Genomic DNA, 26,299 nt, shown 5'->3' with positions numbered 1-26,299 from the left:
ACCTCAGATACTTCTTAGCTGCGTGACTCTGGGCAAGTCACTTAACCCCCATTGCCTAGCTCCTACCATTCTGCTGCCTTGGAGCCATTACACAGTATTGACTCCAAAATGGAAGGTAAGGCTTAAAAAAAAAAAAAGATAGGCTCAAAACACACCAAAATAGCTTTAGCAGCACCTTTTAGGGCAAAAAAAGAACCAGAACCAGAGTGAATAAGCATCAAATGGTGAATTGCTGAACAAATCGTGGTAAATGAAAATAAGAGAACGCTCTCATAATCTAAGAAATGACAATCATGATGAATACAGAAATGGAAAGATTTCTCTATGAGCAGATGCAAAGGGAAGTTCGCTGGGCCAGAAAATCAATTTATATTAGAATATATTAGGCAACAAAAACAAAAGACATTTGAAGATACATACTGAAGAATCACATAGGGCAAACACGACCCCAAAGAAGAGACAGGAGAAGACTCGTCCTCCCACTTCTTTGCAGAGAGGTTTTGGGGGGCAGAGGAGGCTCCAAAAACTGTGGAACATAGCAAGTAAAGAAGGTGTTTAAAAACTGATATTAATTAGAGTGACTGATTTTTTTCTTCTTCATCTTCCTTTGTTAAAACAAACAAATATCTTTATTATAAGGAATAGCTCTCTGGGAAGGATAATGGGAGAGATACAAGGGGAAATCCAAACAAATGAAAAACAAATGCATATCAATAAAATCAATTTTAAAGAAAAAAAACTTTCTAAATCACTAATAATAAAGCCAATGTCAATTAAATATGTATGTAATATAGGTAACTGAGGTTTTATATGACATCTATCAATGTGGCAAAAACTACAAAAAAAAGAAAAAAGAAAATAATATTGTATTTATGGGAAGTCAGGCACACTCACTAAGACTGATGATTCTAATGGGGGAATGCAATTATACCCCCCCCCAATCATTAAACTGTACATAATGATTTTATGTAAAGAAAAGAATATTAATAAAATATTTTAATGAGCCCATGGAAAACAAAGCTTGAATTGTAAATGACATAAATGACACCCTTTCTGATTCCTGCCCCCCCACTCCCAATTCTCTTGCATTTAACTACTTTGGGCTTATCTGAATGTATTTGTACATATTCACATATGCATTTGTTACTTTATCCAATAGAAAATGTATGTTAAGAGTTGGGACTGTTTTATTCTTTTCACTCATAATCCTAACACTTAGTTCAATGCCTGACCATATTAAATAGCCCATTAATGTTTGTTGATTGATTCCCCCCACAGCCCACAGGGTTGGCCAACACTGAGGTTGGCTATGGACACTGTAAGTGATGGAAATCTGTTTGGCTGTACAATTATCTATGACTATGTGCAGTGAGGCAGTTCAGGGTGGTAAACATGTGAAATGGAAAAGAAGAGTCACTGGTTCAGAGTCTGAGTACGTGTAAGTATTCTGATGATGCCTCCGCCGAGGATTTCCCTATGGGATCACCCAGGATTAGAAGTCCCCAGTGGGTGACTGGCCTTACTTTTTGCAGTGTAAAACCTCTATCTGCATTATCAAGGACCAACAGCCACATGATGATATCAGAAACCAAAATGATTCCATTTCATTGAGAACTTGAAGTGAAGTGAGAAATCTCATTCAATTGGGCTAAGACCGGAGTGCCCTGAGGGATGTGGGTGGGGGGGGATTGCCCCATATCTCCCCCCCATCAATGATTTCAAATCATGCCCCCAAAGAAGCATAATCAGATCTTTTCCAAAGATCCATCACACAACTCCCCCCTTTTGTGTGGGCCAAGTGGCTTTAAAAACCAGGGCTCTCTCCAGCATGACACAACAACATTTGAGTAGGAAGTGAATTAACCAAATGGCAGCCAGATGAACAGAGAGAGAGAGAGAGAGAGAGCAGCTGATAGGAATTTCTATACCAAATGATATAAAAGGCTCTACAGAGAGAGGAGCAAGTCAAAGAAGCATGGGCCTGGCGAAGGAGCCTCCGAAATTATCTAATGAATATATTCCATGCCTAATTCCTTGCATGACACGTTAAAGGAAGGATCCTGTAATCTGTTTTCCTGGAATGCCTTCAATGCAGGGGAAGCCTCTCCATCCCTACCAGCCCTAGTACTTCAAGATAGGTCCAATTCACACAGGTGAGACATTTAATAGCCAGACCATTAATCAGGTTCAAGTATCATACATGATTATGGTTCACTTGCAATGTTATGACTGGCCAAGACGCAGATAATACCAAATGCTAGAATTCCTAAAAATCCATCAATACTCTGCTAGCACACCATATTATTTTCAGTTCAATTATTTTAATTATGTTTTGATTAAGTCAGTATTGAAAGGAGTTTGCATTCATCAAGCACACACCAACTGGCTGCTGTTGGAGGAAGCCTGGTTAAGACTCAACTTTTCTCACAGATAACCAACAAGATGGATAATCCACATGAAAAAACTGAAACAGGGGATGATAGAATGTATTGTCAAGGATGCAGGCACCCAGAAAGGTGTCCCAATGAAAAAGAACACTGACCCTTACAGCTGGTGATCCCTGGCAAGTCCCACTAACTCTCTCTAAGCTTGTTTTCTCATCTGTAAAAATAAGGTTGGAGTTGATGGACTCCATCTCTAAGCCTATTGTTCTATGAGCTAGTCCTGGCTACTTTTTTTAACCCTTATCTTCTGTCTTAGAATCAATATTGTGTATTTGTTCCATGGCAGAAGAGTGATAAGAGCTAGGCCATGGGAGTTTAATGACTACTCCAGAGTCACACAGCTAGGAAGAGTCTGAGGTCAGATTTAAGCTCAGGACCTCCATCCCTAGACCTGACTTTCAATCCATGAGGCCACCTAGCTGGGTGCCCCCTCCCCCTCAACCCAGGCTGTCTACTTTTGATGCCACAAAATTACTCTTTGGAATATTCACAAAAGTCTGTTTACCCTTCGTCCTCCCCATTTAAACATTTTTAGGGAAACAACGTTAAAATTATTTTCTAGAAATATTCTTTGTTCATTTAAGTGCTTGCATTGCAACATTATTATTTAATTGATTTTCTTTACATGGGTCTCTCAAGGGCTAAATTGGTATTTGTATACAAGTCTGAGAACTCAGTCACTGTATCAATCAAGGATCTGCTGGTTAGGAGATGCATTCAGATTTATAAATGAATGTCTAAAATTCATCCCTTCATCAACTAGAGGAATAGCCTTATCCAATTTAATAGTGATGTTTTCTTTCACTAATGTCCCCTCTTTTAATTCAAAGAGTTAATTTAAATAATTGTTATAACTAAGTAATCTCAGAGAAAAATGGGGGAAAGGATAACAATTATTTCACAATCCATTCAAATTTCAATGATTTTAATGCATTCATATGTAATTCAACATTAGTAGTAGTAGTAGTAGTAGTAGTAGTAGTAGTAGTAGTAGTAGTAGTAGTAGTAGTAGTCTCTCGGTAACCGAGGATGACTATTATCTTTGTGTGTTTTTGTGCACAAAGACACTTGCGCGTGAAGGAGATTTAAGTGGAAAAGTTGGTGCACAGAGACAGTCCCCCTCTCTCGGCATTGGAAGCCTGGGTCCAGTGGCACGAAAAGTCGTTACACCTGGAGACTTCCTCAGCTGCATTGGATGGCCGTGTGGTCTTTTGTGCTCCAACACGTTCTGAGCACTCCACAGTGCTTTGCTGCGTCGCCCTCTCAGCCACTGAACCTTCTTGTTGGTTTCTTCCGCCTGTTCGGCCGAAGCAGTCTTCACATGCTGGGTGAGCAAAGCCCTAGTTCACCAGGGGTCAACGACCTGATGGCTACCTTCACAAGGTTTAGCCGGCCTGTCGAAGCCATTGTTTCAACATTATCTTGATTTTATAACATGTCTTTGTAGACAAGTAAACTATATGCCACCTCCCTAGTTTTCCAAAGCATTTTCATTCCTTAAAAGCCAGGGCAAGGGTGCCAGGCAAAGAGCTTGATGAGACTAAAGCAAATGACCAAGTCAATGTAATTAAGACGTTGAAAAATGTTATCCTCTACCTCATTTTGGTTCATATTCAGAACAATGTGTGCTTCAAATAGACCAGCGAATCAATGACACTCCTCAATCTATTTTTTAAAGAGCACAGTCAAAAGTGAGGAAAATGCTGTAATAGTATGGCAAACAAAACTCCTCACGTGTCAAGATCTAGAATAATAATAGCATTTCCCTATTTGAATCAAAATTTATGAAAAGTATTCAAATGTGGATCCTTTTGGTATAAAAATAGGGGTAAGTGCTAGGTGTCAATAACCTTATGAAAGATTGTTCAAATAACTGATAAGGAAAATGAAAAGAAAGCACAAGTCTTTAAGTATAAACATTCAATGAGTAGCCATTAAATAGCTACCAAGTCAGACACTATGCTATTTGCTAGCAATACCATGACAGAGAAGTGAAAAGAAGAGGAGGGAAAGGGGAAGGCAAAGACCAAGGGGAAAGGAGAGTGAAAAGAGCAAGTAGGAAAGGGGTAGGAGGAGGGGAAGATGAAAGAGAAAGGAAGTGGAGGGAAGGGAAGGAAATGGTAAGAGAGGAGGGCAAGGAAGGAAGGAAGCAAGCAAGCAAGCAAGGAAGGAAGGTAAGAAGGAAAGAAGGCAGGAAGGAAGAAAGAAAAGAAGAGCTACTGTTTGGAGATTTGATTAGTGGGTACATGCATCTTGCTATGGTTGACTTCATAGAGGGATTTTTTTTTAATGACATATACACTACTGGCTAAAAAAAAAAAAGTCAGAATTTAGATCCAGGAGGGAACCTATAGATAACTAGTTCAATCTCCTCATTTAATAGTTAAGGAAACTGAGGTTCAGGAAATTCCAGACAAATACCCCAGTCAACCAGACAAAACTCACAGAAATAGGTAGAACTGGACGCTGGGTAAACAACTTTTAGGTTCATTGTCTTAGCCTAAATTTCACCCTAAAAAGTGGGATTGAGGAGGTTTTTGTTCTAGGAATAAACCAGTCCTGCTCAAACTGCCTCCTTATAGATATTCCATTGGATGCTAGGTCATTGTATTTTGGTTTTGTAAGAGAGGGACTTGGACTTAACCTGCCAGAAGGAAAAGAGAAGCAGATTTTGCAGACTGAAGGACCAACTGGAATGGGGAAGGGCAGGAAGGAGAGAGAGTTCTGAAGGAAGGGCAGAGGAAGTAAGAGGAGCTGGACAGTTGGGAACTGATTTCTTTCTGGGAAGCCCAACAAAAGGAGGACTTGAGTGGACCTTTGGACTAGCACCCTCCTCCTGTGACTCCTAACCCAGTTTCCAGAGAAGACAAGCTGAGTGAATAGGACTTCAACAGGAAGCTGTTGACTATAAGAGGAATTCCTCTGACTACCCTGAAGTCCTTGAACTTGTTATAATAGCCAAGGCAGCTAGAAAGCCAGGACATCTTCACAGTTTACCCCAGGGGGATCAGGCAAGCAAAGCTTGATCATGCCAGACTTTGGGAGAAGGGGTTCAGTTATTTCTAGGGACCTCCCACCCCCTCTTTCCCAATACCTCATTCCTCAGTACAATCGCCCTACCCTTCATTTGTTCCCTTAGAACAAATTGTTCATAAGAGCAAGTGACTGGCTTCATGGTATCTAAGAAAGGAAGGAGACTTTGGAGATTGGTGGGAAGGAAGTCACATTTCTTTCCTCAGAGAGGGAGGAGCTGTTTGTATCATATTTGTTTCAGCCAGGTCTCTGAGGAAACCGAAGTTTGTGATCTTGAAGGCAGCCAGAGTGGGGTTTGCCAGGGAGAAGAGAGAGAGAAATCAATCCATCCCCTTTTTCTTTCTACTTGACTCCATCCCATTTCTACCTCACTCTGGTCCTGACCCAGTAGGGGGAGACTCCACTCTCTCTCCCTATATTACAGTTTCAAAGGTCAAACTTCCTGCTAGCTCTGTCCTTTTTCTCTCTATACAGTCTAACTTGGTGATCTTGCCATCTCTCATGTATTCTATTATTTTCAGCCAATGATTCTTAGATGCATGGAGGCATTTCCGGACTCCTTGCTGAGTTCCTGTCCCATTTTGGACATCTCAAACTGAACGTCCCTTAGGAGATATCTCAAAATCAACATAGCCAAAACTCATTACTCTTCTCTACACACCTTCCTGTCTAACACACTTCCTCTTTAGTCTGAAGAGCAAAACCATTTTCATCGTGACTCGGGAACAAATGACCTTGAAGTCATTCCCAACCCCCCACTAGACATCACATCATTCTTCCAATCTGTCCCCAAATCTTTCCTACCCTCACAATATCCTCCCATATCTCCATTCATATAGTGGTCTAAAGCTTTTCAACATCCATTTATGATGTGCTTGTTTGTCAGTCAATGAACATCTATTAATCACCTACTATGTGTCAGACATTGTACTAATCCCTGGGAATTCAAAAGGAGACAAAAGACATTGACCTCAAAGAACTCACGATCTAATGGGGGAGGCAAGTTTTTATGAATACATACAACCACACAGGATAAACAAGAAGTAATCAACTGAGGTAAGGCATGAGAATGAAGAGGGATCAGGAAAGGCTTCCTGTAGAAAATGAGATTTTAATTGAGACTTGAAAGAAGCTAGGGAAACCAGTAGGCAGAGATGAGAAGGGAGAGCCTGCCTGGCACTGGGGACAGCCTAGGTGATCTTCCTGCCTCAGGTCTTCTCCCAGTTCCAATCCATTCTCCATTCAGTTGCCACAGAGATTTTCTGAAATTCCAGGTCTATACCTCCTCCTCCTATACTCAAAATCTTTAATGTCTCCCTCCTGCTTCCAGGGCAACACAGAATGTTTTTGTTTGGCTTTTCAGGCCCTTTGTAATATGGTACCCATACACCTTATCCCCACCCCATGACTTTGGCAGTTCAGTTACCCTAGCCATGCACACAACCTCCCAACTCTATGAATTCCCACTGGCTGTACCCCCTGACTTTCTTGCTCTCCATTTTACCTTGACATCTGGGTTTTGCACTTCAAAACTGCTTCTACCAATCCACTGGCAGGTGGCCTCTCCCCTAATCCTGACCCCATGAGGACTGTCTCCCATTTACTTGACTTTTTAATACAGCTTTTCCCCCATCTCCATTAGAATGTGAGCTTCTGGAGGCCAAGGCTTGGCTTTTTCCGGTAGCCTTAATGCTTAGCCCAGGATCTGGCATATAGTGAATGCCTAAAAGACAGTCTTTGGCTTCATAAGTGACTGAGTTATTTATTTTATCTCCTAAACCGAGCCTTAAGTGAAATAGGTGCTGACAACAGCCTTAGAAAGATAAACTGAAGACAAATTAACTAATTAAGAGTTAGCTATATATTTTTCTAAATAAGGCCGTTTCATTGGCCCCAAATGATAGTTTTCCATTCAATATTTAATGCTTCTCCACAGGAAACAAAGCTGTTATTCATCCATTCCTTTGCAACTTTGCAACAGCAAATGGCTTTGATAGCCTCTGAGCAATCCCATCTCAAGATTGACCATGAGTGGCACGAGGGCCTGGCCCTTCTATTTCTGTCCAAAGCACTGACCTCTCTGCTGGTTCCTGGGGAAGTGGGATTTGGGGATGGAAGGTGTTACTGTCTATTGGCAGTTTTTCACTACAGCTTCCTGTTTTCAGAATGGGGGGGTCCCTTTGGCGTATGGCATAGGAATGAATAGACCTGTTCTTCATGGAGATTTGTGGCTTGACACAGATACAGGATGATATAGGAGGAAAAAAATCCCAGGTGACAGGTTAGAAGTACACGATGAATGTGCTTTAATGACCCTTTCACGTTTTATTCCAAATTGAGGGGCTCACGGATATTACATTCCAGGGTCACCATATTCTGTTCCTGGCTGTGCTGATACATTCTAGCTGGCAAGGCTTTGTACAGCACACTAGCTATACAAAATGGGGACTCAACGATGTTGGTTGATGATAATGGAGGAAAGCAGCTTGGGTTTATGGAAGGCTATGGATACCAGAATAGTTGGGGGTCAAATGCCTAGGACCTCAATGGAACATGAAAGAAGCAAAGTAGTTTTTCATCTACCTTCACTGCCATGATTTTTTTAAAAGGGGAAAGTGAGGAATTCTGGGGTCTTAAGGTTAATTCTTAATTCTTAATTCTGGGGTCTTTCAATGTTGAAATTGGCTGATTGGGCCCAGCAGCACAACTGCAACAAAGAAAGGAGAATGGAAGTTCAATCAATCTTCTGAAGTGACTATTTGTCAAGAAGGGACAAGAGCAGTCAGGTTTGGTTACAATGATTTCAATATTCTCTTCCCTCTAGCAAGGAAGAGTATCTGGCACAGAACAGGTAGTTTGATTTGACTGGAGACTATCACCAGGGCCATAATGCATTTGAGCTAACCCTGCAAAACTATGTGTTTCTCCTTTTAGAAAATCAAATATGGCTTTATGTCAGTGGAATGCCAGTGCTGGAGAGACTCGGCTTTAGGAGCCACCTGGAATCCCATTCTATCTCTATGAGTGACAGTGGTAAGGGACTTCTTGTCTCCAAGGCTCGCTTTCCTCATCTGTAAAAGTGAGAATAAGCATACCTCTGGTGCCTATTCTGGAACAAAAAAACAATTTTGATGAATTAAGATAGACCTTCCTTTGGGGTAAGACCTGTTTATTTCTTGTGGTTTTCTTATTTTGTACCTTTAACACTTGGAACAATGCCTGCTGGATGACAAAATGCTAAATGCTGGTGGATTCAATACACACATACACAAACACACAATGGAGCCAGAGGTTGTAATCTAGGCAATGCTCAGGACCTTGGTTTTAGAATTTTCCCTCTAGGTTACACTTTCCTTGTCTGCACAAATGAGGGGTTTGGCTTTAAAAGGAAGGGTCAGTTTATTGGACTGGGAAACTCCTGAGGACTGCTCAAACTAGATTCAAATATAATTGAGAAATCTTTAACAGAAGAGATGAATATAAATTGCATTCCTATATTGATCTATATCTCCATATTAATCTGTCTCTGCATAGAAACAGATAGAGAGGGTTGAAACTGAACCCTCTTATCACCCTCCATTTTTTATCTGTTGCCCTATCTGGATAGATATCCGGAAAGAGTTCCACAGAACAAGTTGCCACTCTCAGAATAAGCACATCACTTGTAAATGCACCACCTGCTGATAACTCAAGCCCTAATTGGCTCTCTGCCCCTTGGCCTCCTCTTACCTCTGATTGGAATGCTAGAGGTCATAGTACCAAATTCCTCCCATTGCCTTTCTCAATAGATGGAATAAACCTGACTCTCAGCTCTCTTTATTTCACAGCAACTGCCTTACCTGGTTTCCCATGGAATAAGATGCCCTCATTCAGAGTATCCACTGGTGTCCTGCCCCCTCCATGCCCCCTCCCTTCTTTTGTGTGTTGCTCCTCCCCATTAGATTGTAAGCCCTTGGGGAGCAGGTACTGTCTGGTAGGCACTTAATAATATTTATTGGATTTATAATTTACAACACAACCTAGATAATATTAATTAGTGGTTTTCTAAGTCAAGATGGCAGGGATCTATTTCTTTTTATGTTTGACACTACCAGCCCAGATGATCTCTAAATTATCTTTGCTATTAAATTCCCACACAAGTGTCAGATTGATAATTCTTCTACCTGGTAAAGCAAACCTTATTTCTCCCTCCTTATCAGTCTGCCCAAAGCCGAAAGGGGCAGCTGGTCTACCAGCCCTGTGGAAGAGCCCAGCCCAGTGTGAAATCTACAAGAGAAGCTTTAGAGAGCTTTAAAGCCAATATTCTTTGGGTCAGTGTCAGGCATTCAAAGGAGAGATCTAATAGATCTGCTTAGCTTGGTTTCCTGGAGTGGACATTAGGATTTGAGAGGTTTCTTATTCAGGATGAATCCTCCTTTGTATTGAATATGGTTACTCTGGCAAAAAAAAAAAGAAGGGCATGAGAATAAATGTAAAATTGACACATTCTAAAAGCATTCATTTCACAAGTACAAGATGAGGGAGCTGAGGTTAGGCAACAGTTCATTTGAAGAAAAAAATCTGTGGGTTTTAGGTATTCATCAACTCAATAAGATTCAAGCAAGTGAGGCAGGGTAGGGGGAAGAACTAATGGCAACTTAGCTAAATAAATAGTTATGGTGTGCACAACTGGAAATTCCATGTCCACTTCTGGCCAAACTACATTTTGAATATGGTGTTCTGTTCTGTGTGGAGCATTTTAAGAATAACAATAATGAACATGTTCTAGTGGCTAGTGTCAGGCAGACCTGAATTCAAATTTTCCCTCTGACCCTTACAAGCTTTGTAACCCTGGGAAGCCCTTTGATGTCTCTGTCTCAGTCAACTCCCTAAGAATGTGCCCACAAATCTGATTTAGGATCTGTGTTGGTATATGAACTTCCTACACTGAGACTTGTGAATGCTGAAGAAACTGCAGCCCAGTTCAGCATGTCCATTTCAATAAGCTGGAACCCACTCAGGGGGAGGTAATAAGATGGAGGGGAGCAGGTGGGGGTCTTGAGGTCTAGACAGAAGAGGATGAGCTGAAGATGGCACAATGTGTTAGCCAAGAAAATAGAATGTTGGGAGGGGGAAGGTTGGAACACTTGAAGGACTTTCCTGTGGAAGAGGAATTCTATTCCTTCTTCTTGATCCCAAAGGGCAGAACAAGTAGACTTTCCTGGAAACTACAGAGAAACAGATTTAGGTTTCGTGAAATGTAAAATAGCCAAAGATGAAACAAAAACAAACCTAAATCCAAACCCTTCCTAACAAAAGCTGAAAGGGCGAGCTCAAAATATAGGGAGTAAGCCCAGCATGTTATGTACAAACATCCTCAAAAGAAGACTTTGCATGTCTTGGGGGGACCCTGATCATCTCTGAGGTCCTCAGAAACTCTTTGAGTCAGTGCTGTATCTGGCACACGCTAAATAAAGGCATATGGACACCTGAGAGAAAGAACATAAATGGCATAAAGTGACTTCATTCTTCATTAGCCAGATTTTAATTCTGAAAATGGGTTCCCCATCAAAGAGGCTGTAGTGAGCACAAATTCCTAACTGCACCAAAACTCACTCACATTACCATGGGCTTCATTCAGGACACTAGGAAGGAGAAGCATTTTGAGAAACCCAAGGATCAATTCCTTTTCTAAGCAAATTTCCTCTTATTTTTGCTTTTAGCATGGGAAGAGGGCGGAGGAGAAGGAGGAGGTAGGCTGCTCAGGAAATTTGAGCTGCAGCCTGTGGGAGGTGGCATGGTAATGGACTGGATGCCAACTCACTTCCTGAGAAAAACTGCGGAGAACACCAACACAGGAGATTGTTGAAATGGCTGCAGCCCAAGATAGTGAGCCTCACCTGGCCCTACTGCTACCAATGGGGTCATGGAAGATCAGTGGAGGGAACACCCAACATTCTACCAAATTCCCAGTGTTAGCACAGTTTTCTTTCTCCCTAACCCAATTCCCATATGTTCCCCTATAATGGGATGCTTGTTTTAGGCCACATCAGGAATGCAGGACAGGTAGGAATATGGAGGGGAAGATGGGGTGTGTTGATATCTACAGGTCCTGCAGTCTTCTGCTTTCTTTATTCCCAGTGTGCAGCTGACCTGCCTGTACATGACCAAGGAGAATATGGTTTGGCTGCCAGCTTTTTTTTTTTCCTTAGGATCCTTAGGATACTTCCTTTGGAGAATCATTTGACTTTTGTCCTTGTTGCTCAATAATAGTAGGTATTATTTAGATCAGGCTACTTGTGGTGTTCTAGGTAACAGTTGTGACCAGTAATATCTTTGAAGTTGACAAGCCAGAGGTGAAAAGTTTCCATCATTATATCACTATTAGAAATAAAGTCTCTTGAAAACAAAACCAAAATAAATTTAAAGTCTAATCAGCTCCTCCTTTCTCTGTGCCTCTTTCACCCTTTTCCAAACTCCCATTTAACTTTAGATTTCAGTAAGTCCACACTACATTCCTCATAGTATAATTTTCAGTCCTTTAGGGAATATAGTATTCTTCACTGAGGTTCATTCATTCACTTTTTACTTATTAATAATTGTCTACTATTTGTTTGACACTGTCTTAACTAGTGGTATAAAAAGACAAAATCCAAACATTCGATCCCCTCAAAGAGGTTACTCTAATCAGAAGAAAACTGCAAGTACAAAAGCAACTGGGGAAGAATTCATGGACTTCATGGAGTAAGTGACTGAGCCATGAAGGAAGCTAAGAATAAAGTAAAGTGTGGACAAGAATGAAAAGAGAAGAGTATGAGGAATATTACATTAAAGACTTGGAGACAAGAAATAACATGTCACATACAGAGAAGAGCAACATTGTGGGAGAATTATAGAGTGTACAAAGGACACCACTATGTCTGAGCCGAGTAAGGAATCCAGTGTATGAAGAGCTTCTACAATCAGAGTGAACTTTAGAGTTTATCTTGGAAGGAAGAAGGATGTTTTTGAGGAAGGCCATGTCATAAGCAGACCTGAACTTTTGCAAGATCAATTTGACAATTGAGGGGAGGATGGATCAGAGAAAGGAAAGCCCAAAGGAAGAGAACCTTACGAAGTGAATTTTAATAGCCCAGATGACAGGTGATATGGATCAGAACTAGGCTGAGGGTCATAAAGTGAAGAGAAGGCAAGAGAGAAGAAAAATTCAATAGAGCTTGAATTTACAAGATTTGGCAACAGATAAAATATGAGAATGAGGGAAGGGTGAAAGATTCTAAAACTATTGCTTATTTTGATCAGAAGGATGCCAATACCCTAAAAAACACTAGAGAAGACAGCAAAATGAGGTGGTTTTGGCATAAAGATTCCATGTTATACAAATTGAGAATAAAATGGAATTTGGTGATGTTAGACTGAACCAAGAGACATACTTGGAAGCAAAACTGGAAGTCAGCTTCACAGAAATGATAGTCAAGCCCATAAGAGAAGATTAAATCACTGAAAGAGAGCATAAAGATCAGAGGAAGGCTGAGCATTAAACTCTAAGCAACACTAACAAAAAGTGGTAGGAACACGGATAATTTTTGAGTCACCAGACAAGGAATATAAAAATTGGAAAACAGGGTAATGAAAACCAAAGGAGAAGAGATGTATAAGAAGGGACAATGGCCTAATGATGCAAAATGTTGCAAAGGTCAAAAAAGATGGGTTCTGAGAAAAGGCAAATTGGAAATTGAGGTCAATGGAAACCTTGTAAAGAATAGTTACAATCAATCATTGAGGGCAAAAGTCAATTTAGAATAAGCTGAATTAAAATTAACCTCAACTTGAGTAGGAGATAAGTATTGGAAACCATTAAAGTATCCTTATCAAAGGTAGGGACCCATGTGAATAATGCACTGGGATTCTGAATGAATAGGTGGATGAGTGGGACTTGTAGGCTGCCATCAGAACTCTATGGAGAGGTCATGAAGTATGAATGAAGAGGTAGCCTATGAGCCAGATAGAGTTGTGCCAAGTCTCACCTCTGACACACATTGCCACATGACCAATGGCAACTCATTTACCCTCTGACTTTCCCCGATGACTCACTAAGAACGTAAGTTGCATAGGACATGCTATGTTGGTAAAGAAGGTAAATCACATGTAGCTCCCTGTGAACTGATAAACTAAATGCTAGTTAGAACTGATAAATTAAGAGGTTTTCGTTTTTAAAAAATGATCTGTTGTAGCCAGAAGCCCCAGACAAGACCATACCCCATGAATGATATAGCAGCCTGCCTGTAATGCCTGCATGACACCGTGTTGCCTGTAATGGCCCTCTTCCCAGAAAACCTCTGGACCCTGTGCTACCTGTCCTTGGGGAAATGAATTCACTTAGCATTGAAAGCACTGACTGAATCTAAGTTGTCCTAATGAGTGAATACAAGCAACCTAGACTTCCATGCCTCACCAGCTCCAGGACAGACTATGCTTCATATTTCATCATTTCATTCTATCTGGTCAGCTAGCTATTGGCCATACTTCCATAAACATACATGCCCAACTGAATCTGGTTCCCACCTCCTCTTCCACCTCTTCCTTTTGGCATTGTAATACAACTAATATGATTTCTTATTGAGTATGCCAATAGGTTATCTATGGGTCATTTTACCACCCCTCTGATTGCTCAAAGCAAAATTCCCTTCAGGAGACCACTCCTCTGTATCTGTCAATTCCCCTTATTATACAGGGAAGGGAATATTCCATGGCACTAATCATAAAGGAAAGGCCAGTCAAGATAACTGAAGATAACCTCACCTGCACCAAAATATCAGAGTTGACAAAAGATGTGAACGGCCTATGATGGAGAGGATTCAGAAAGATAGTTATACTTATATGATACTGATAGAGCTAGAAAGTAGAAAATAATTTAGAATTAAACATAAAATGTGTCTAAACACAAATGCTCTTTTATTGAAAAATCCCCATTGTATACTCTAAGGAATAGAATGATAGTCAGAAAGGTTCCACATAGCCCAAAATATTCATAGTAGCATTCTAGTGAAACCATTGAGTAGAAAAAAGTGAACACTCATCGATTGGAGATTTGGTGAGCAAATCATTATGCATGGATATCATAGAATATTGTTGTGCCACAAGAAAACATAAGCATAATTTATTTTTCTTGTTCTTATAAGAATAATTCAGAGAAACATGAAAAGACTTAAATGAACTGATGCACAAGAAAGCAAGCAGAGCCAGAAAAAGTAACAAACATACAAACTTACAACATAAATAGAAAAAATAAAAAATAAACTGAATACCATCTAATTATGATGACCAAACTTGTTCTCTGAAGTAAGACAATAAATTTTCCTTTCTTTGTGGAAGTAAGAGATTATGGGTGTGGATGATCAAAGGGACCTTCATATTTGGTTGATGAATTGACTACCTTTGCTAAAATATTCTGTGTCTCTCTGTTTCTTTGTGTCTCTATCTCTCTGGGTCTGTCTCTGGGTCAGCCTCTCTGTCTCACTTACTGTTGTTGTCTCTCTTTATCTTCCTCTTTCTGACAGTCTCTCTCCATCATCCCTTTCTTCTTTATTACAAGAGGGACAAGGAAGGTATGTGAGTATGTGAAATTAAGTTGATTTTTTTTAAAAAGCAATAAATAATCCCAAGAAAACTATGAGGATTGGTATAGGGGTCCAGTGGAGATAATACCACATATTGAGAGTGCATTCAGTCAGTGTGGTTATTGAATGACTCTCCACTGATGTTCAGGATCATTCATTAAAGAACAGAGGAGGTAGATAGGGGGTGTAATCTATGACTGGTATCATCAATAGGAGAAATGGGCAAGGAAATCAAGGCTAAGGACTGATGTTTAAATTGAACTGGCTAACTATGAAGGTGAACATATTATAGGGAGGAAAATCAGGTCAGAGCTTGGGTAATAGCCTAGGAAACCAGGAACAGGTAAAGTGATTTGAAGTTCTCGGAGAACTCAGCATTCATTTAGGAAAGGTGAGGCAGAGGCAGAAATAGAACAAAGAGGTTCAAAGAAATTGCATGGAATACTTGCAGCAAAGATGTGTTGATTACCATCCACTATAAATGGAGAGAAAAGTAAGGATTGATAGGATTGTCAACTAGAAAGGCAGCTTTTATCCTCAATTGCTATGATGTGAAGAGTGGAGCAGGTTTACCTGCCCTCCTTTCACCATTCCTTCCAGCTCTTGGTTCCCATGGGGATGGAAAAAGACAAGATGAATCTGGTTGAAATCATAAAGAAGAAATCTCCTTGTTTGTCAGTTGATTGTCATAATCAACAAGGCAAACATGAGGCAAAAGCCTGAGTCATATTCTTGGCCATTGAATCCCTCCCAAGCAGTCTCAGTTACTACTTGAACTCTCAACTTCTGGGGCCATCTCTCCAAGAAGAGGAAGTTCTGGGCTTCCTAGATGCTGCTTTTGATGCCATGAGAATAAACATTGGGGGATAGTCATGGTCCTGACCCAGCTCACCCCTTAGTCCAAGGGCTCTTTCTTCCATTTTCCAGATATTCTTAGGGATGAGAGCCACAAAAACTTAAGTATTGAAGCTGGGGTTCAATTTCATTGAAATTTCACTTCCTCAACTTTGCTCAGTCAACAAGCATTTGATTATATGTTGTTTCCCTTGTTAGACAGTAAGCTCCTTGAAGGCAGAGGCTATCTTTTGTCTCTAATACCCACTGCTTAGCACAGTGCCTGGCAAATAGTAGGTGCTTAATAAAGGTTGATAAATTATTGATTGATTGATTGATTGATGATCTATACGCCAGGTTCTGTGCTAGGCACCAGGATTACAAAGACAAGAGAAAGGAACTCTTATCTGAAAGGAATTTCCATTCTAATGGAGGATGTAAGAGGTACATCTGAAATGACATTCATGAAAAAATAGGTAAAGAGAGTTAATAGAAATAATCGTGCAGCAGGGAAATGGAATGTAGGTGAGGGCTTTGGGAGGGGGGGATCAGAAAAGGCAGTGCTTGATTTGCCTTGTGAAGGAAGGCAGGACTCTCTGAGGCAGAGATCTGATCCCACAAAATAGCGAAATCACATCCAGACTGATCTTTGAGTTAATGTATGCTTCCCAAGCACATGAATGCAATCAGCTGGATTAGGCATTTATTTCTCCTGCCCCTCAGTGCCTTGCCTTTAGCAGCAGGTCACAACCCAGTGAGATTCAGGCTGGATCTTATCAGAAGGAAAGGTACTTATAGGCCAAAATTTCTACTATGGCAATGAAGGCCTAAAAACATTCTCACATCTCCTAATATTGCAGACCAACAGCCTGCCTGCCTCACCCCATATTCACCTTTTCCAGTCTTTGTATTAACTCTGCATAGTAGGACCCATAAAAAAGCAACTCCGGGAGAAGTCTATTCTTTATTTTGCAGTTAATAGAAGTCAGGAGGCCTCTTTATCACTTGGAGTTGGCTTTTGTGGAGGACTCGGAATTTAAACATGAACACCCGCCACCTATTAGGCCTCCCTAGAAGAAGGCACCTGGTCAGGTAGTCATGGAAGCCTTCTGCAGGGCCTCTTGCTGTTTGCTATCAGAGCTCTGTCAAGATGGAGTGAATCAAGCTGCCTCCTTCCAGAACTGAGTTCTCTGAACTTGGCATCTTCTCTCCCTCTTTCAAAACATCTGAAGAAGTTGTTTACGTTGAGCTGAACAAAAGGTACCTCTCTGGACCCAGGGTTCCCAAGTGTCCCTTCTCCTCCCTGCAGAGTCTCTGGGGTGCTCCGCATCTAGGGAGGGAGATACCTGCCTGGAACATTGGGTCTGGAGTACACACATAACAACACACGTCCCCAGAGATTGCCTATTTGGCTGACCTTGTGATCTCACATGCCTTCTCTGTGCGCTCATTTGCCACTCCCCCACCCCCCCACCACCCCCACCACCCCCCCCCCCGAGCCCTGGGATCAATGCACTCTGCAGCAGGGTTGCTGGGATGGGCCTCGGTATCTCTCCCCAAGTTTAAGCACATCGTCTCCCCAGCTGTCTGCTCCAGTTGGAGGGAAGCTTTTCAGAAGCTGGAGTCCCTTTTACCCCCAGGGAGCAGTTCAAGGTCTTTGGGGTTTGGAACCAGCTCCCTATTTTGTATATCAAATGGGGAGTCACAGAATCAGGGATCAGAGGCATCTCCCAGGTCACCTCCTTTCTGGAGGGATTTAGCGGCCAAGACTCCCTCATTAATGAGACAAGTCCGTCCTTTCTGGTGCTTTCAAATGGCTTCCTTCTCCCCAGGACCAACCCCCCCTCCCCATCTGCATGTCTTCAGGATCTCCTTGTTGTGCCCTTCCTTGTTCTATAAAAATTCACACTTTGACACCAAAGCTTGCACACACAAAGTAACATAGTCGTGCACACAACACCTGGTGTCACACCAGCTTCATCTAATTGACACAGCATCCTTTCAGCCACCTGCAGGAAACCATGGCGTGCTCCTGAACTCTTCTGCTCTCTGGCACCACCGACCAAGGAGTCTCTTCCAAAACGCTTATCTGACAGGGCAGGAAACCACTTTCTTTCAGAAACCCAACTGTATTATGGGCACGCGTGGAGGAATGCATGAGCTTTTCAACATTTCTCAAGCTCTTGCTGTGTACCCAGCACTGGGAGGGTTACAGAAATAAATAGCTCCTGCCCTCAAGGAGCTTATCTGCCTACTAAGAGACCGGAAACAGCCCCCAGGGAGACTGGACGATTTCATTGCAAAAGACACCCGGAGAACAAGTAGCCAAGGGGAATAGATTCTCATCTTCCCCAGTAAAAAGGAAAGTATTGATTTCATAATGGCTGCACAGTTTTACTGAAGTGCGGCAAGGAGGATACCCGAACGACATGTCTCTGTTGAGGTGCTGCTTTGTTTTTAAATTGCACTAGGCTGCCCTGACTGCAGTACAGTGCTTGTGGGTGGGCCCTTCACCGGGGTGCTTCAAAGACACCCTGCCTACAATGCCTAGAATCATGCCACAACATCAATTCAAACTACAAGGAAAGAAAGAGTGAGAAAATGCAATCGTTTTCAGTGAAACCTATGTAGGAAGTCAAATAAGTCTTGAGGAACATCCTAAAACAAGGGGTATTTGATGTCTATGCAAAGGAGAGATGCGATGACTGCACACAACTAGACTAAAGAGTTTCTGATTTTGTAAGTCATGGTTTGGCTCCTGAAGTTCTTTCTTCAAGTTCAGTTTGCCCTTCCCCCAAACAAGAAAGCTGTCAGCATTTTGGCAAATTGGTCTTCTAATTCCCTTCAAGAAGATCAACTTCATTAAAACTTCAAAGTTTTAATCCTCTATTGCTTGATGGGATTTCTGAGGGATAAAAAAATTCGAGGGATCATGGGAGTTGCAACAAAGACAACACGAACTTACAATAGAAACATAATTTGTAGAATTGAATGTACTCTTGCAGAAAAGAGATGATGAAATCCATGCAAAATGCCAGTTTAACCCTCCAGTGTGATGCTAAGGAGAAAGAACTGTTGATGACACAAATAAAAATGAATTTAATTTTCCTGATTTGGGGGTTTGGACTCATGAATCAGACTGCTGATAGGGGGAATTTTAGACCCCAATGTCTCATCAGAGGGAGAAGCCCATTTGTGGGCCGTACTTTGACTCAGAGTTCAAGCCATTTAGAAAACATCTTTCCCCTTTCAGAGATCGGCTTATGAACATTTGTTTCCATTCATTAGTGTTTTGCTTCTTCTCTACCTCTTTGTCTGTGTATTCAATAATCTATGTCAAAGACTGCTTTACACTTAAACATGGCACAGGAAGACTGACATCCAAAGCAGACTTACCTAGGAAAGCATGAAGGGCACAGAATTCTTTTCAAATAAACAAGATTTGGCTGAGTGGAAAAGAGTAAGAGCCTAAACAAATGAGACCACTGAAACTTTACAAAATGGGTTTTAATTTAGGCTCACTTCCTTGGTATATGCAAAGCATGGATTGTGGATCACAACATTTTGGGAGCTAGAAGGAATAATTGTGATCTGTCACTCAGTAGAGGCATCTTACACCATGAAAAGGGAAGAGATGCTATAATGAATCTTTGATTCTTCCTCAAAATCTAAAAGGAAAGAAGATCCCTTAGATGACAAAAAAATGTGATGGTGTTGATTGTACCTTATATCTATTTGCTTTTTCTCTGGATAAAGCTCTCCTCATATCATATCACAGAATTTCTGAGTCTGAAGAGTCCTTAGAAGTCATCAGGTCCAGAATATATCTCCAAAAGAATCCCTGACCAAATGCATCCCATACTCTGTTAATGGGAAAATACATGCATATCTTGTGTATATGTATGTAGGTGTATAGCTATATAGATTTACACACATATGATAACACATGTATACATATACACACACTCCTACCATTTCACTTGGAATTATGGCTTTTTCCTGGGGAAATCTCCCCCACTGAACATGTAAGATGAGCATGCCATTGAGGTACTCCCTCACCTCTAGCCAGTTTGAGAGGTTGGGCCACTCTTACCTCTCTCCTACTTCTTATTCATTTTTGTCAACTCAACAGCATTGTGGGACTTCTAGGGAGAAAATGAGTTAGTCATTGGGCCGTAAGACAGCATCAATACACTATTGAGAGAGTTGATCACTTTAAGAGCCAAAAGGGACCACTAATTTCTTGGCTGTCTTCTCTACAACAGCTATTTCCCCCTCAAACATGGACTCCTGTGATACAAGTCATGAGGAGATGATGAAGTATCAAACACTGGTGTTTCCCAAAGATAGTTTGTGACTCAGAAAGTAAGTTTGGGAACCCTCAGGTTTTGTTCCTCCATTCTTCCCTTCAACCAGCTAGAGTTCAGAATAGCAGCCACTCAGATCATCCTAAGCTTTCCTTTCAGTTAAATGTATCACAAGCTAATAGGGTACCCGGAAGAGTGCAAGAATCGAAAATGATGCTTTCAAAAGCCTTCATGATAAACATTGCCAAACACCCTCTCTCATTCTATCAACCCAACAAACATTTATCTGAAGACAAGAATATCACTATTGTACATTCAAAGTCAAGGAGAACATGATATTTTAGTGTAGTGCTATAGCCACTGACATACCTCTAGTCTTGTTTTAGATTTGCACACTTTGCCTTTATTCAGAGAGAATACATGGAATCTACCAAGATTCACTAGTATTTTTGTATTAGTATCTTCTCTATAGATGGGTCAACTGGGAGATCCAAGGAATCAGGGAAGAACAGGCATTTCCCAGGTCAGTAGGTAAATCCCCTGCAGTGTCTGAGCTGCGAGGTGACTGGCCCTATTTGCCTCACACACACACTTGATTCAGGGTCCAAATAATTGATATTTTTCCTAGGAGCCAAAGGATGTAGAACCAAGTGTCCTTCAGCATCCTGTAGGAACCTATTGGCATGTCCTTCCCCTTCTCTACCTGTCCCATTTGTTACTCAGTTTGTGTAGTTCAGCCAGACACGATTTTATGAATGGCAGGTTATAGGTAGGGCAGGACAGAAAGGTACTGTTTGCCAGAACCCTTCACAGAATCATTCTGCAATTGATATTCTTTCAATTTTAGCAAGTTTTCTCTCCCCTCACCCCCTTCCCACCCCCAAATCATTAAAAAGCCCTGTCTGGTGCTGTGATCCATGCTGCCAGTCTGGAGATCTGGGCTCACTATAAATAGGTTCTCCCCAAGCAATGTGAATCATGGTTGCCGACAGCAAACCAACAGATTCATTATTTTGCTTTGTTAGTATTAAGAATAGCATCCAATCTCAAAACCAGAAAATTTGCCAATTTGAGAAGAGATTAAATCCCTGGGTTTATAGATGAATGCATCCTGCACTAGCCCTCGGGATGTCTTCACTAGCTTTGACATCTTTGGTATATCTTACTCTATCTGGGAAACTTTGACTTGAATAGTAATGATCAGGAATCTCTCTGAGAAGATACATGTTATAGGCATAGAGTTGGGAGAAGAAAGGGATGCAGAGGTCTGGTAGGGGAAAAAATAACAGGAGGTGTCCTGAAATTCATTATTTCCAGAAGATGCTAATGGCAGTAGAATAAGCAACCAATGACACAATGCCATTCTCCCAGGATCAAGGATACTTTGCTGTGATATTTCTATTTCATGAAATGGGAAGTCTGGCGAAAGAAATGTGATTTCTTTACTTAAATGATTTAATTAATGGAGCTACAGGTTAGAAATAAAGCCAAAGGAATTCAGAGTCTTGAAATATTCCATGAAAACTAGAATTAAAAATAAAACATAAAAAGGGAAGCCACCCAATCAAGCAGAGGGACATTTTTATTAATCTTAATTCCTTTACTATGGAGTAGAATTACTTAATGTTTCACCAATTACCCAATGGGAAAAAACACGGAACTCAGAACTGGCTGTTCTAGATTCAGCTTTAGGGTTTGAGGACCCATTAGACCATGGTATTGTTTTGGTTGAGTTGTTTACATTTAAGAGGTCTTGAGATGCAGGATAAAGGGCACTGGATTCTGGCTGTCAGGTTCCCTTTCACATCATGGTTCATTTTTTACTATCAAATTGACCAACGACAAGTGACTTCCTTTTGCTGACACTCAATTTTCTCTTCTATATAATAGCAAAGGGTTAATTCAGGTAATCACGGAGTTCTCTACCATCTCTGAAATCTGTGGTGATGCTGTTTTCTTATTAACACAGAAGAGATACAGCGATTGTTCTATTGTAATATTAGATGTCTACCAAGACAAAATGAGAAATGTATCTTGCTTGGCTTGCTTTGATTTCTGCAATACTTTAAAATCTCTCCGTTAAAACTTAAGCAAATTCGACTAGGTGACTCTTCCATTCATGTTTTTACCTCTCCTAAATGTTTGTGCCTTAGCCCAGAGAAACCCCCCCAAAGGGATCAGAAATGCAAACAGTTAAACTAAACCGAGTAAACTTTTCTTTCTTCTATCTTTCTTATTTCGGGGTCCCTGGCTCTCTTTTTTGATGACAATATATCCTCCTTTGGCCTCTTCAGATAAACGCCAACAGAAGAAACAAATGTTTACAGCCTTGCGATCACACCAAGAAATCGGATAAGGGAGGTGGGAGGGAGAGAGCGGGAATTTTGTTTGTTTGGCTTCTCTCAAACTGGGACTCTGCTTAGGCTTGGAAATGGTTCCTTCCTTGCCTAAAATAAGCACCAGTGGGCTGGCTGACAAGGCTTCTTGCTGCTTGTCACATCGTGCCCCCTTCCCCATTTTCCATGAGCAACTGAACGCCATTTAAGTGAAGAAAAGGGAGGCCACGCTCAAGATCAGGCACATAATCTCCGGCTTTGGCCTCTCCGGAGCTGGCTTCCCCACCAAGTGCAGAGTTGAGGCCAGATTGAGAATGTTGGCCTCACCTGCCTACCGATTTCGATCCCCGAATACAAAAGGCGGGGAGGGAGGGTGGAGAGGCTGGAGACAAGCTCTCCAGAGAAAGCCAAGACTGTGGGAAGACGATTACCGAAAAAGGCCCAGGGAACAAGGATGGGGAACGTGTGCAAGGAAAGCTCCTGAGATGAAGTGCCAGAACGTTGGAGACAGTCAGGAGGGACCAGGCAAAGAGGGGAGGCAGCTGGGAGAGGGTTTCCGAAGGGAACGGGGAAGCAAGATGAGGGAAAGGAGCCATCCCAGGCGGGCGCAGGCCTCCAGAACTCTCTCTCATTCCTGGAGCCCTCTGAACCCTGACTGGGATGGCAAGGGAAGGGGCTGGTAGAGATGCCAAGGGATAGGCGACTTCCCCGGGTCGGGGGAGGGAGGGGCACAGCCGCGGGTCTCACAGGCTGCCACTGACCTGGTCTCCGCCTCACAGGCCTCTTCCGGCCACTGCAGAAACGCACCTTGCTGAACACCCCGAGGACATGCCTCTCGCACAGGGAGCGCCCATCCTTGCTGGGGCTCGAGCGGCGCTTGGAGGCCGAAACCCGGTCGCTGTTAGATTCCCTAGCCTGGCGCTTCTGGCGGATCAACGAGCTGGCTATAGCCGCGGCCATCGCGGCTCAGCCGTCGGGGCCCCTTCTCTAGTCCCCGGGGACTCCTGGGTCGGGAGAAGAAGGGGGGTGGCCGCCTTTCCTACCCCCCTTCCCTTCTAATCCAATGCCGGTCAGTCAGGACCCCGAAAGTGTCTCGATGGGGCAAAGGGGAGGCAGTGATGAGGAATCCCTCTTTGGGCTGCGGCCGAGAAAACGGGGCGCCGGCAGCCAACTAAATCAGTCTGGATCCGTGGCCAACTGGGGGGACCACGAAGGAACTGCTTGTTTGTGGAGACAGAACAAATGTCAATCCGTGTGTAAACTTCCAGGCGCTCTACTGAAGAAACAGCGAAAGAACAGGGATTCTTTCTGCGAACCCGGGTCCCCCCACAAAGAGCCCCCCAAGCCGGCCTAGAGGTCCTGAAGCTGGGGAACTCCGCTTTCGAGGTGAGGCTTGGCCAGCCTAGCCTGGAGTCCGGCCTGGCTCTGGAGGTGCTGTCCCAAATAAGGAGGCTCCCGGTCCGGATCCCCACACACCTGCCCTCGGGGTCCTGGCTGCACCCCTTCCCCCAAGCAGAGGTTCAAGAGCTCAATATAAAATCAGTGTACAAAGCTGTGACCGAGGGGTGTATTGGGGGGGGGGGGGGGGGCGGCAGCTATAAAGTGAGTAAAAGGGCCTGTAGAAAAGAAACCACCAAAGCTGAGGGGGGGTTGGGGTGGGGGACGGCCGCCAATTATGTCCCCGCGGGCGGTCTCTGCAAGTCTAACAGAGCCATTCCCTCCAGGGCAGCCAGCGCTAGCGACATCGCCCACCGCGCTCCCAGCTTTGGTCGCGCTTGTGGGGAAGGTTTAGGTTCTGTTCCGAACTGACCTGCTGGCAGTGCATCCGGAAACCCAAGGCTTCCTGTCAGGGGCGGGGGGCGGGGCTGGGGGCACAAAAGGCGGTCAGGTGGGATGGGGTCCAGGTACTGGTGGGTCACCAGGTACCGTGTGGCTGTGGCAGCTGTCACCAGCTCCAGGAGAGCCAGAAACTGGGGAAACCTCAATTCACCGCGGGCGGTGCAGACAAGGGAAGGAGGGAGAGAGGGAGGGAGCGAGGGAGGAAGGGAAGAAGAGAAGGAGGGGAGGAACCTTGGGGAGGGAGATCCCCGGGAGCCTAGCGCCCCTGGGAACCACCCGCCCGCCCCCACGGCGAGGGCACAGGGCGGGGGTGCGGGTAGGGGGGATGGAGAGCCCAGTCTGAAGAAGGGAACTCCCTTTCCCCTCCTGGATTAGACCGGCCCGATGGGAGTACCTTCGGGAAATGAGCGTCTGGGAGGGCTAGAAGAGGGGCCCCCTGCTCCCCAGCCCGGCCACTCTGCCTTGAATTGGGGAGGGGAGTCTCTGAGCTGCGGAGCGCGGCCCGGCCCCTCCCTGGGCCACTTCAGCGGGGCTTCCCAGCCATGGGCCGGCCCGAAAAGAGGAGGGCCCCGGCTCTGGAGCGTCCGAGGAGGGTTCAAGGCATCGCCCCGAGGGCCAGCCCGCGGCGCCGAGCCCTTCGCCCCAGCTTCGGAGCAACGTCCCGGGCTCGCACCCAGACACCAGCCAGCCCCACAGGGAGCCCGATAGTTTAGATCCGAGACACGGGCGGCCGTGGACTCTCAGACAGTTCTGTGGCCCCCATCCCCGCCCTGGGAGGAAGGCGGCACGCGTCCGGAGCAACAGAGGCAGGCGGAGGAAGAGGAGGAGGCGGCGGCGGTGGCGGCTGGAGAGGACGCGCCCGGCACCGGCGCGCTGCGGGCACACATCACCCTGCCCTTCGGCGGCTGCTGGCCTGAGACGGCGGCTGCCAGGCGCACAGGCAGCTCCCCAGGAGCACAGAGGCTCATCATCGTCCGGCCCTCCGGGCCTTCCACGTCAGTCCAGGGGAGAGCCGGCTTCCCGTCGGCTTCCCTAAGCCGGCTCCCCTAGGGGCGCCGGGGGCGACCCCCTGGCCAGGAGTGAGCCTGCTTTGCTGCCCCAACGCTCCCGCAGCCGTAGCCGGCCCAAGCTCTCCCCGCAGCCGCTGGGTGCTGGTGTTGCTCAGCGCAAGGGGCATTCCCACGTCGGCCCGAGAGGAGGCTCCGGGGGATCCATGGGCGCCCCCGGGTGGGCGCCGAAGGTCAAGTTCAGGGTAGAGCCCAGCTCCCAAGGGGCGGTGAAGTGGCGAACGCTTAGTCAGCTGCCAGCAAGGGCTGGCCCGTTCGCCCGACAGACCCCTAGGTGCCCGCGGCCGATCCGGCTCCTGCTCGGGTTCCGGCTCGGGCTCGGGCTCCAGATCCTGCTCCTGTTCACTCTGGCTGGGGCTCGCTCCGGTCTGGAAGAGGAAACTCTGGGCAGAGAAGGCTGGCGAGGGCACAGGCTGGGAAGAGAAGGTTGGGGGTGGGGTGGGGGGCCGGTGGAGAAAGGGAAAGCCTTCCGAAGTTCTTCCTTGCAGCTTGGGAAGAGGTAAAAAGGGGGGCAGCGGGGGGAGGGCGTTAAAATCCAGCCGTCAGGAGCTGCGGGGCAGCGAGCGAGCGTGGGCTGCTGTGCCCATTTTCTTCCTGGGCTCGGGCTGATGGCACTGGTCTTCCTCCCCCTCCCCCAGCCCCAGCGGCTGCCTGTGTTTCCCTCCTTCTAGCCGTCCCTCCCCCTTCTCTTTCTGTGTCTTCTGTCTCTCCTCTTCTCTCTACGCAATCCTACGTGATTGAGGTTTGGATGAGAAATTCTCAGAGGCAGAGCTAGGGAACTGCAGCTCGAGTCTGTTCTGTCCCCTCCTTTAGCAAACTGGCGAGAAAACATCCCCTGCC

At 44.2% G+C, this 26,299-nt stretch overlaps 1 protein-coding gene across 5 annotated transcripts in view; it reads right to left on the bottom strand.

Moving 5' to 3' along the window:
• Positions 1–26,299, bottom strand: part of FGF12 (fibroblast growth factor 12) — a 578,750-nt gene that overhangs the window by 213,574 nt on the left and 338,877 nt on the right. The window contains exon 1 of one of the 5 annotated variants that reach the window (XM_001362432.4): positions 23,315–26,184. The exons of 3 other annotated variants lie outside the window; for them this stretch is intronic. In XM_001362432.4, the coding sequence (XP_001362469.1) occupies positions 23,315–23,513 (199 nt within the window). In that variant the 5' untranslated portion in view covers positions 23,514–26,184. Of the gene's footprint in view, positions 261–23,314; positions 26,185–26,299 lie in introns of those variants that run through there. One more of the 5 variants, XM_056808686.1, reaches the window with a different exon arrangement.

Source organism: Monodelphis domestica, chromosome 8 (assembly GCF_027887165.1).
Source record: "Monodelphis domestica isolate mMonDom1 chromosome 8, mMonDom1.pri, whole genome shotgun sequence".
Lineage (NCBI taxonomy): Eukaryota > Metazoa > Chordata > Mammalia > Didelphimorphia > Didelphidae > Monodelphis > Monodelphis domestica.
Note: the sequence above shows the minus strand (reverse complement) of the source record. Positions and strands in the feature narration are given on the sequence as shown.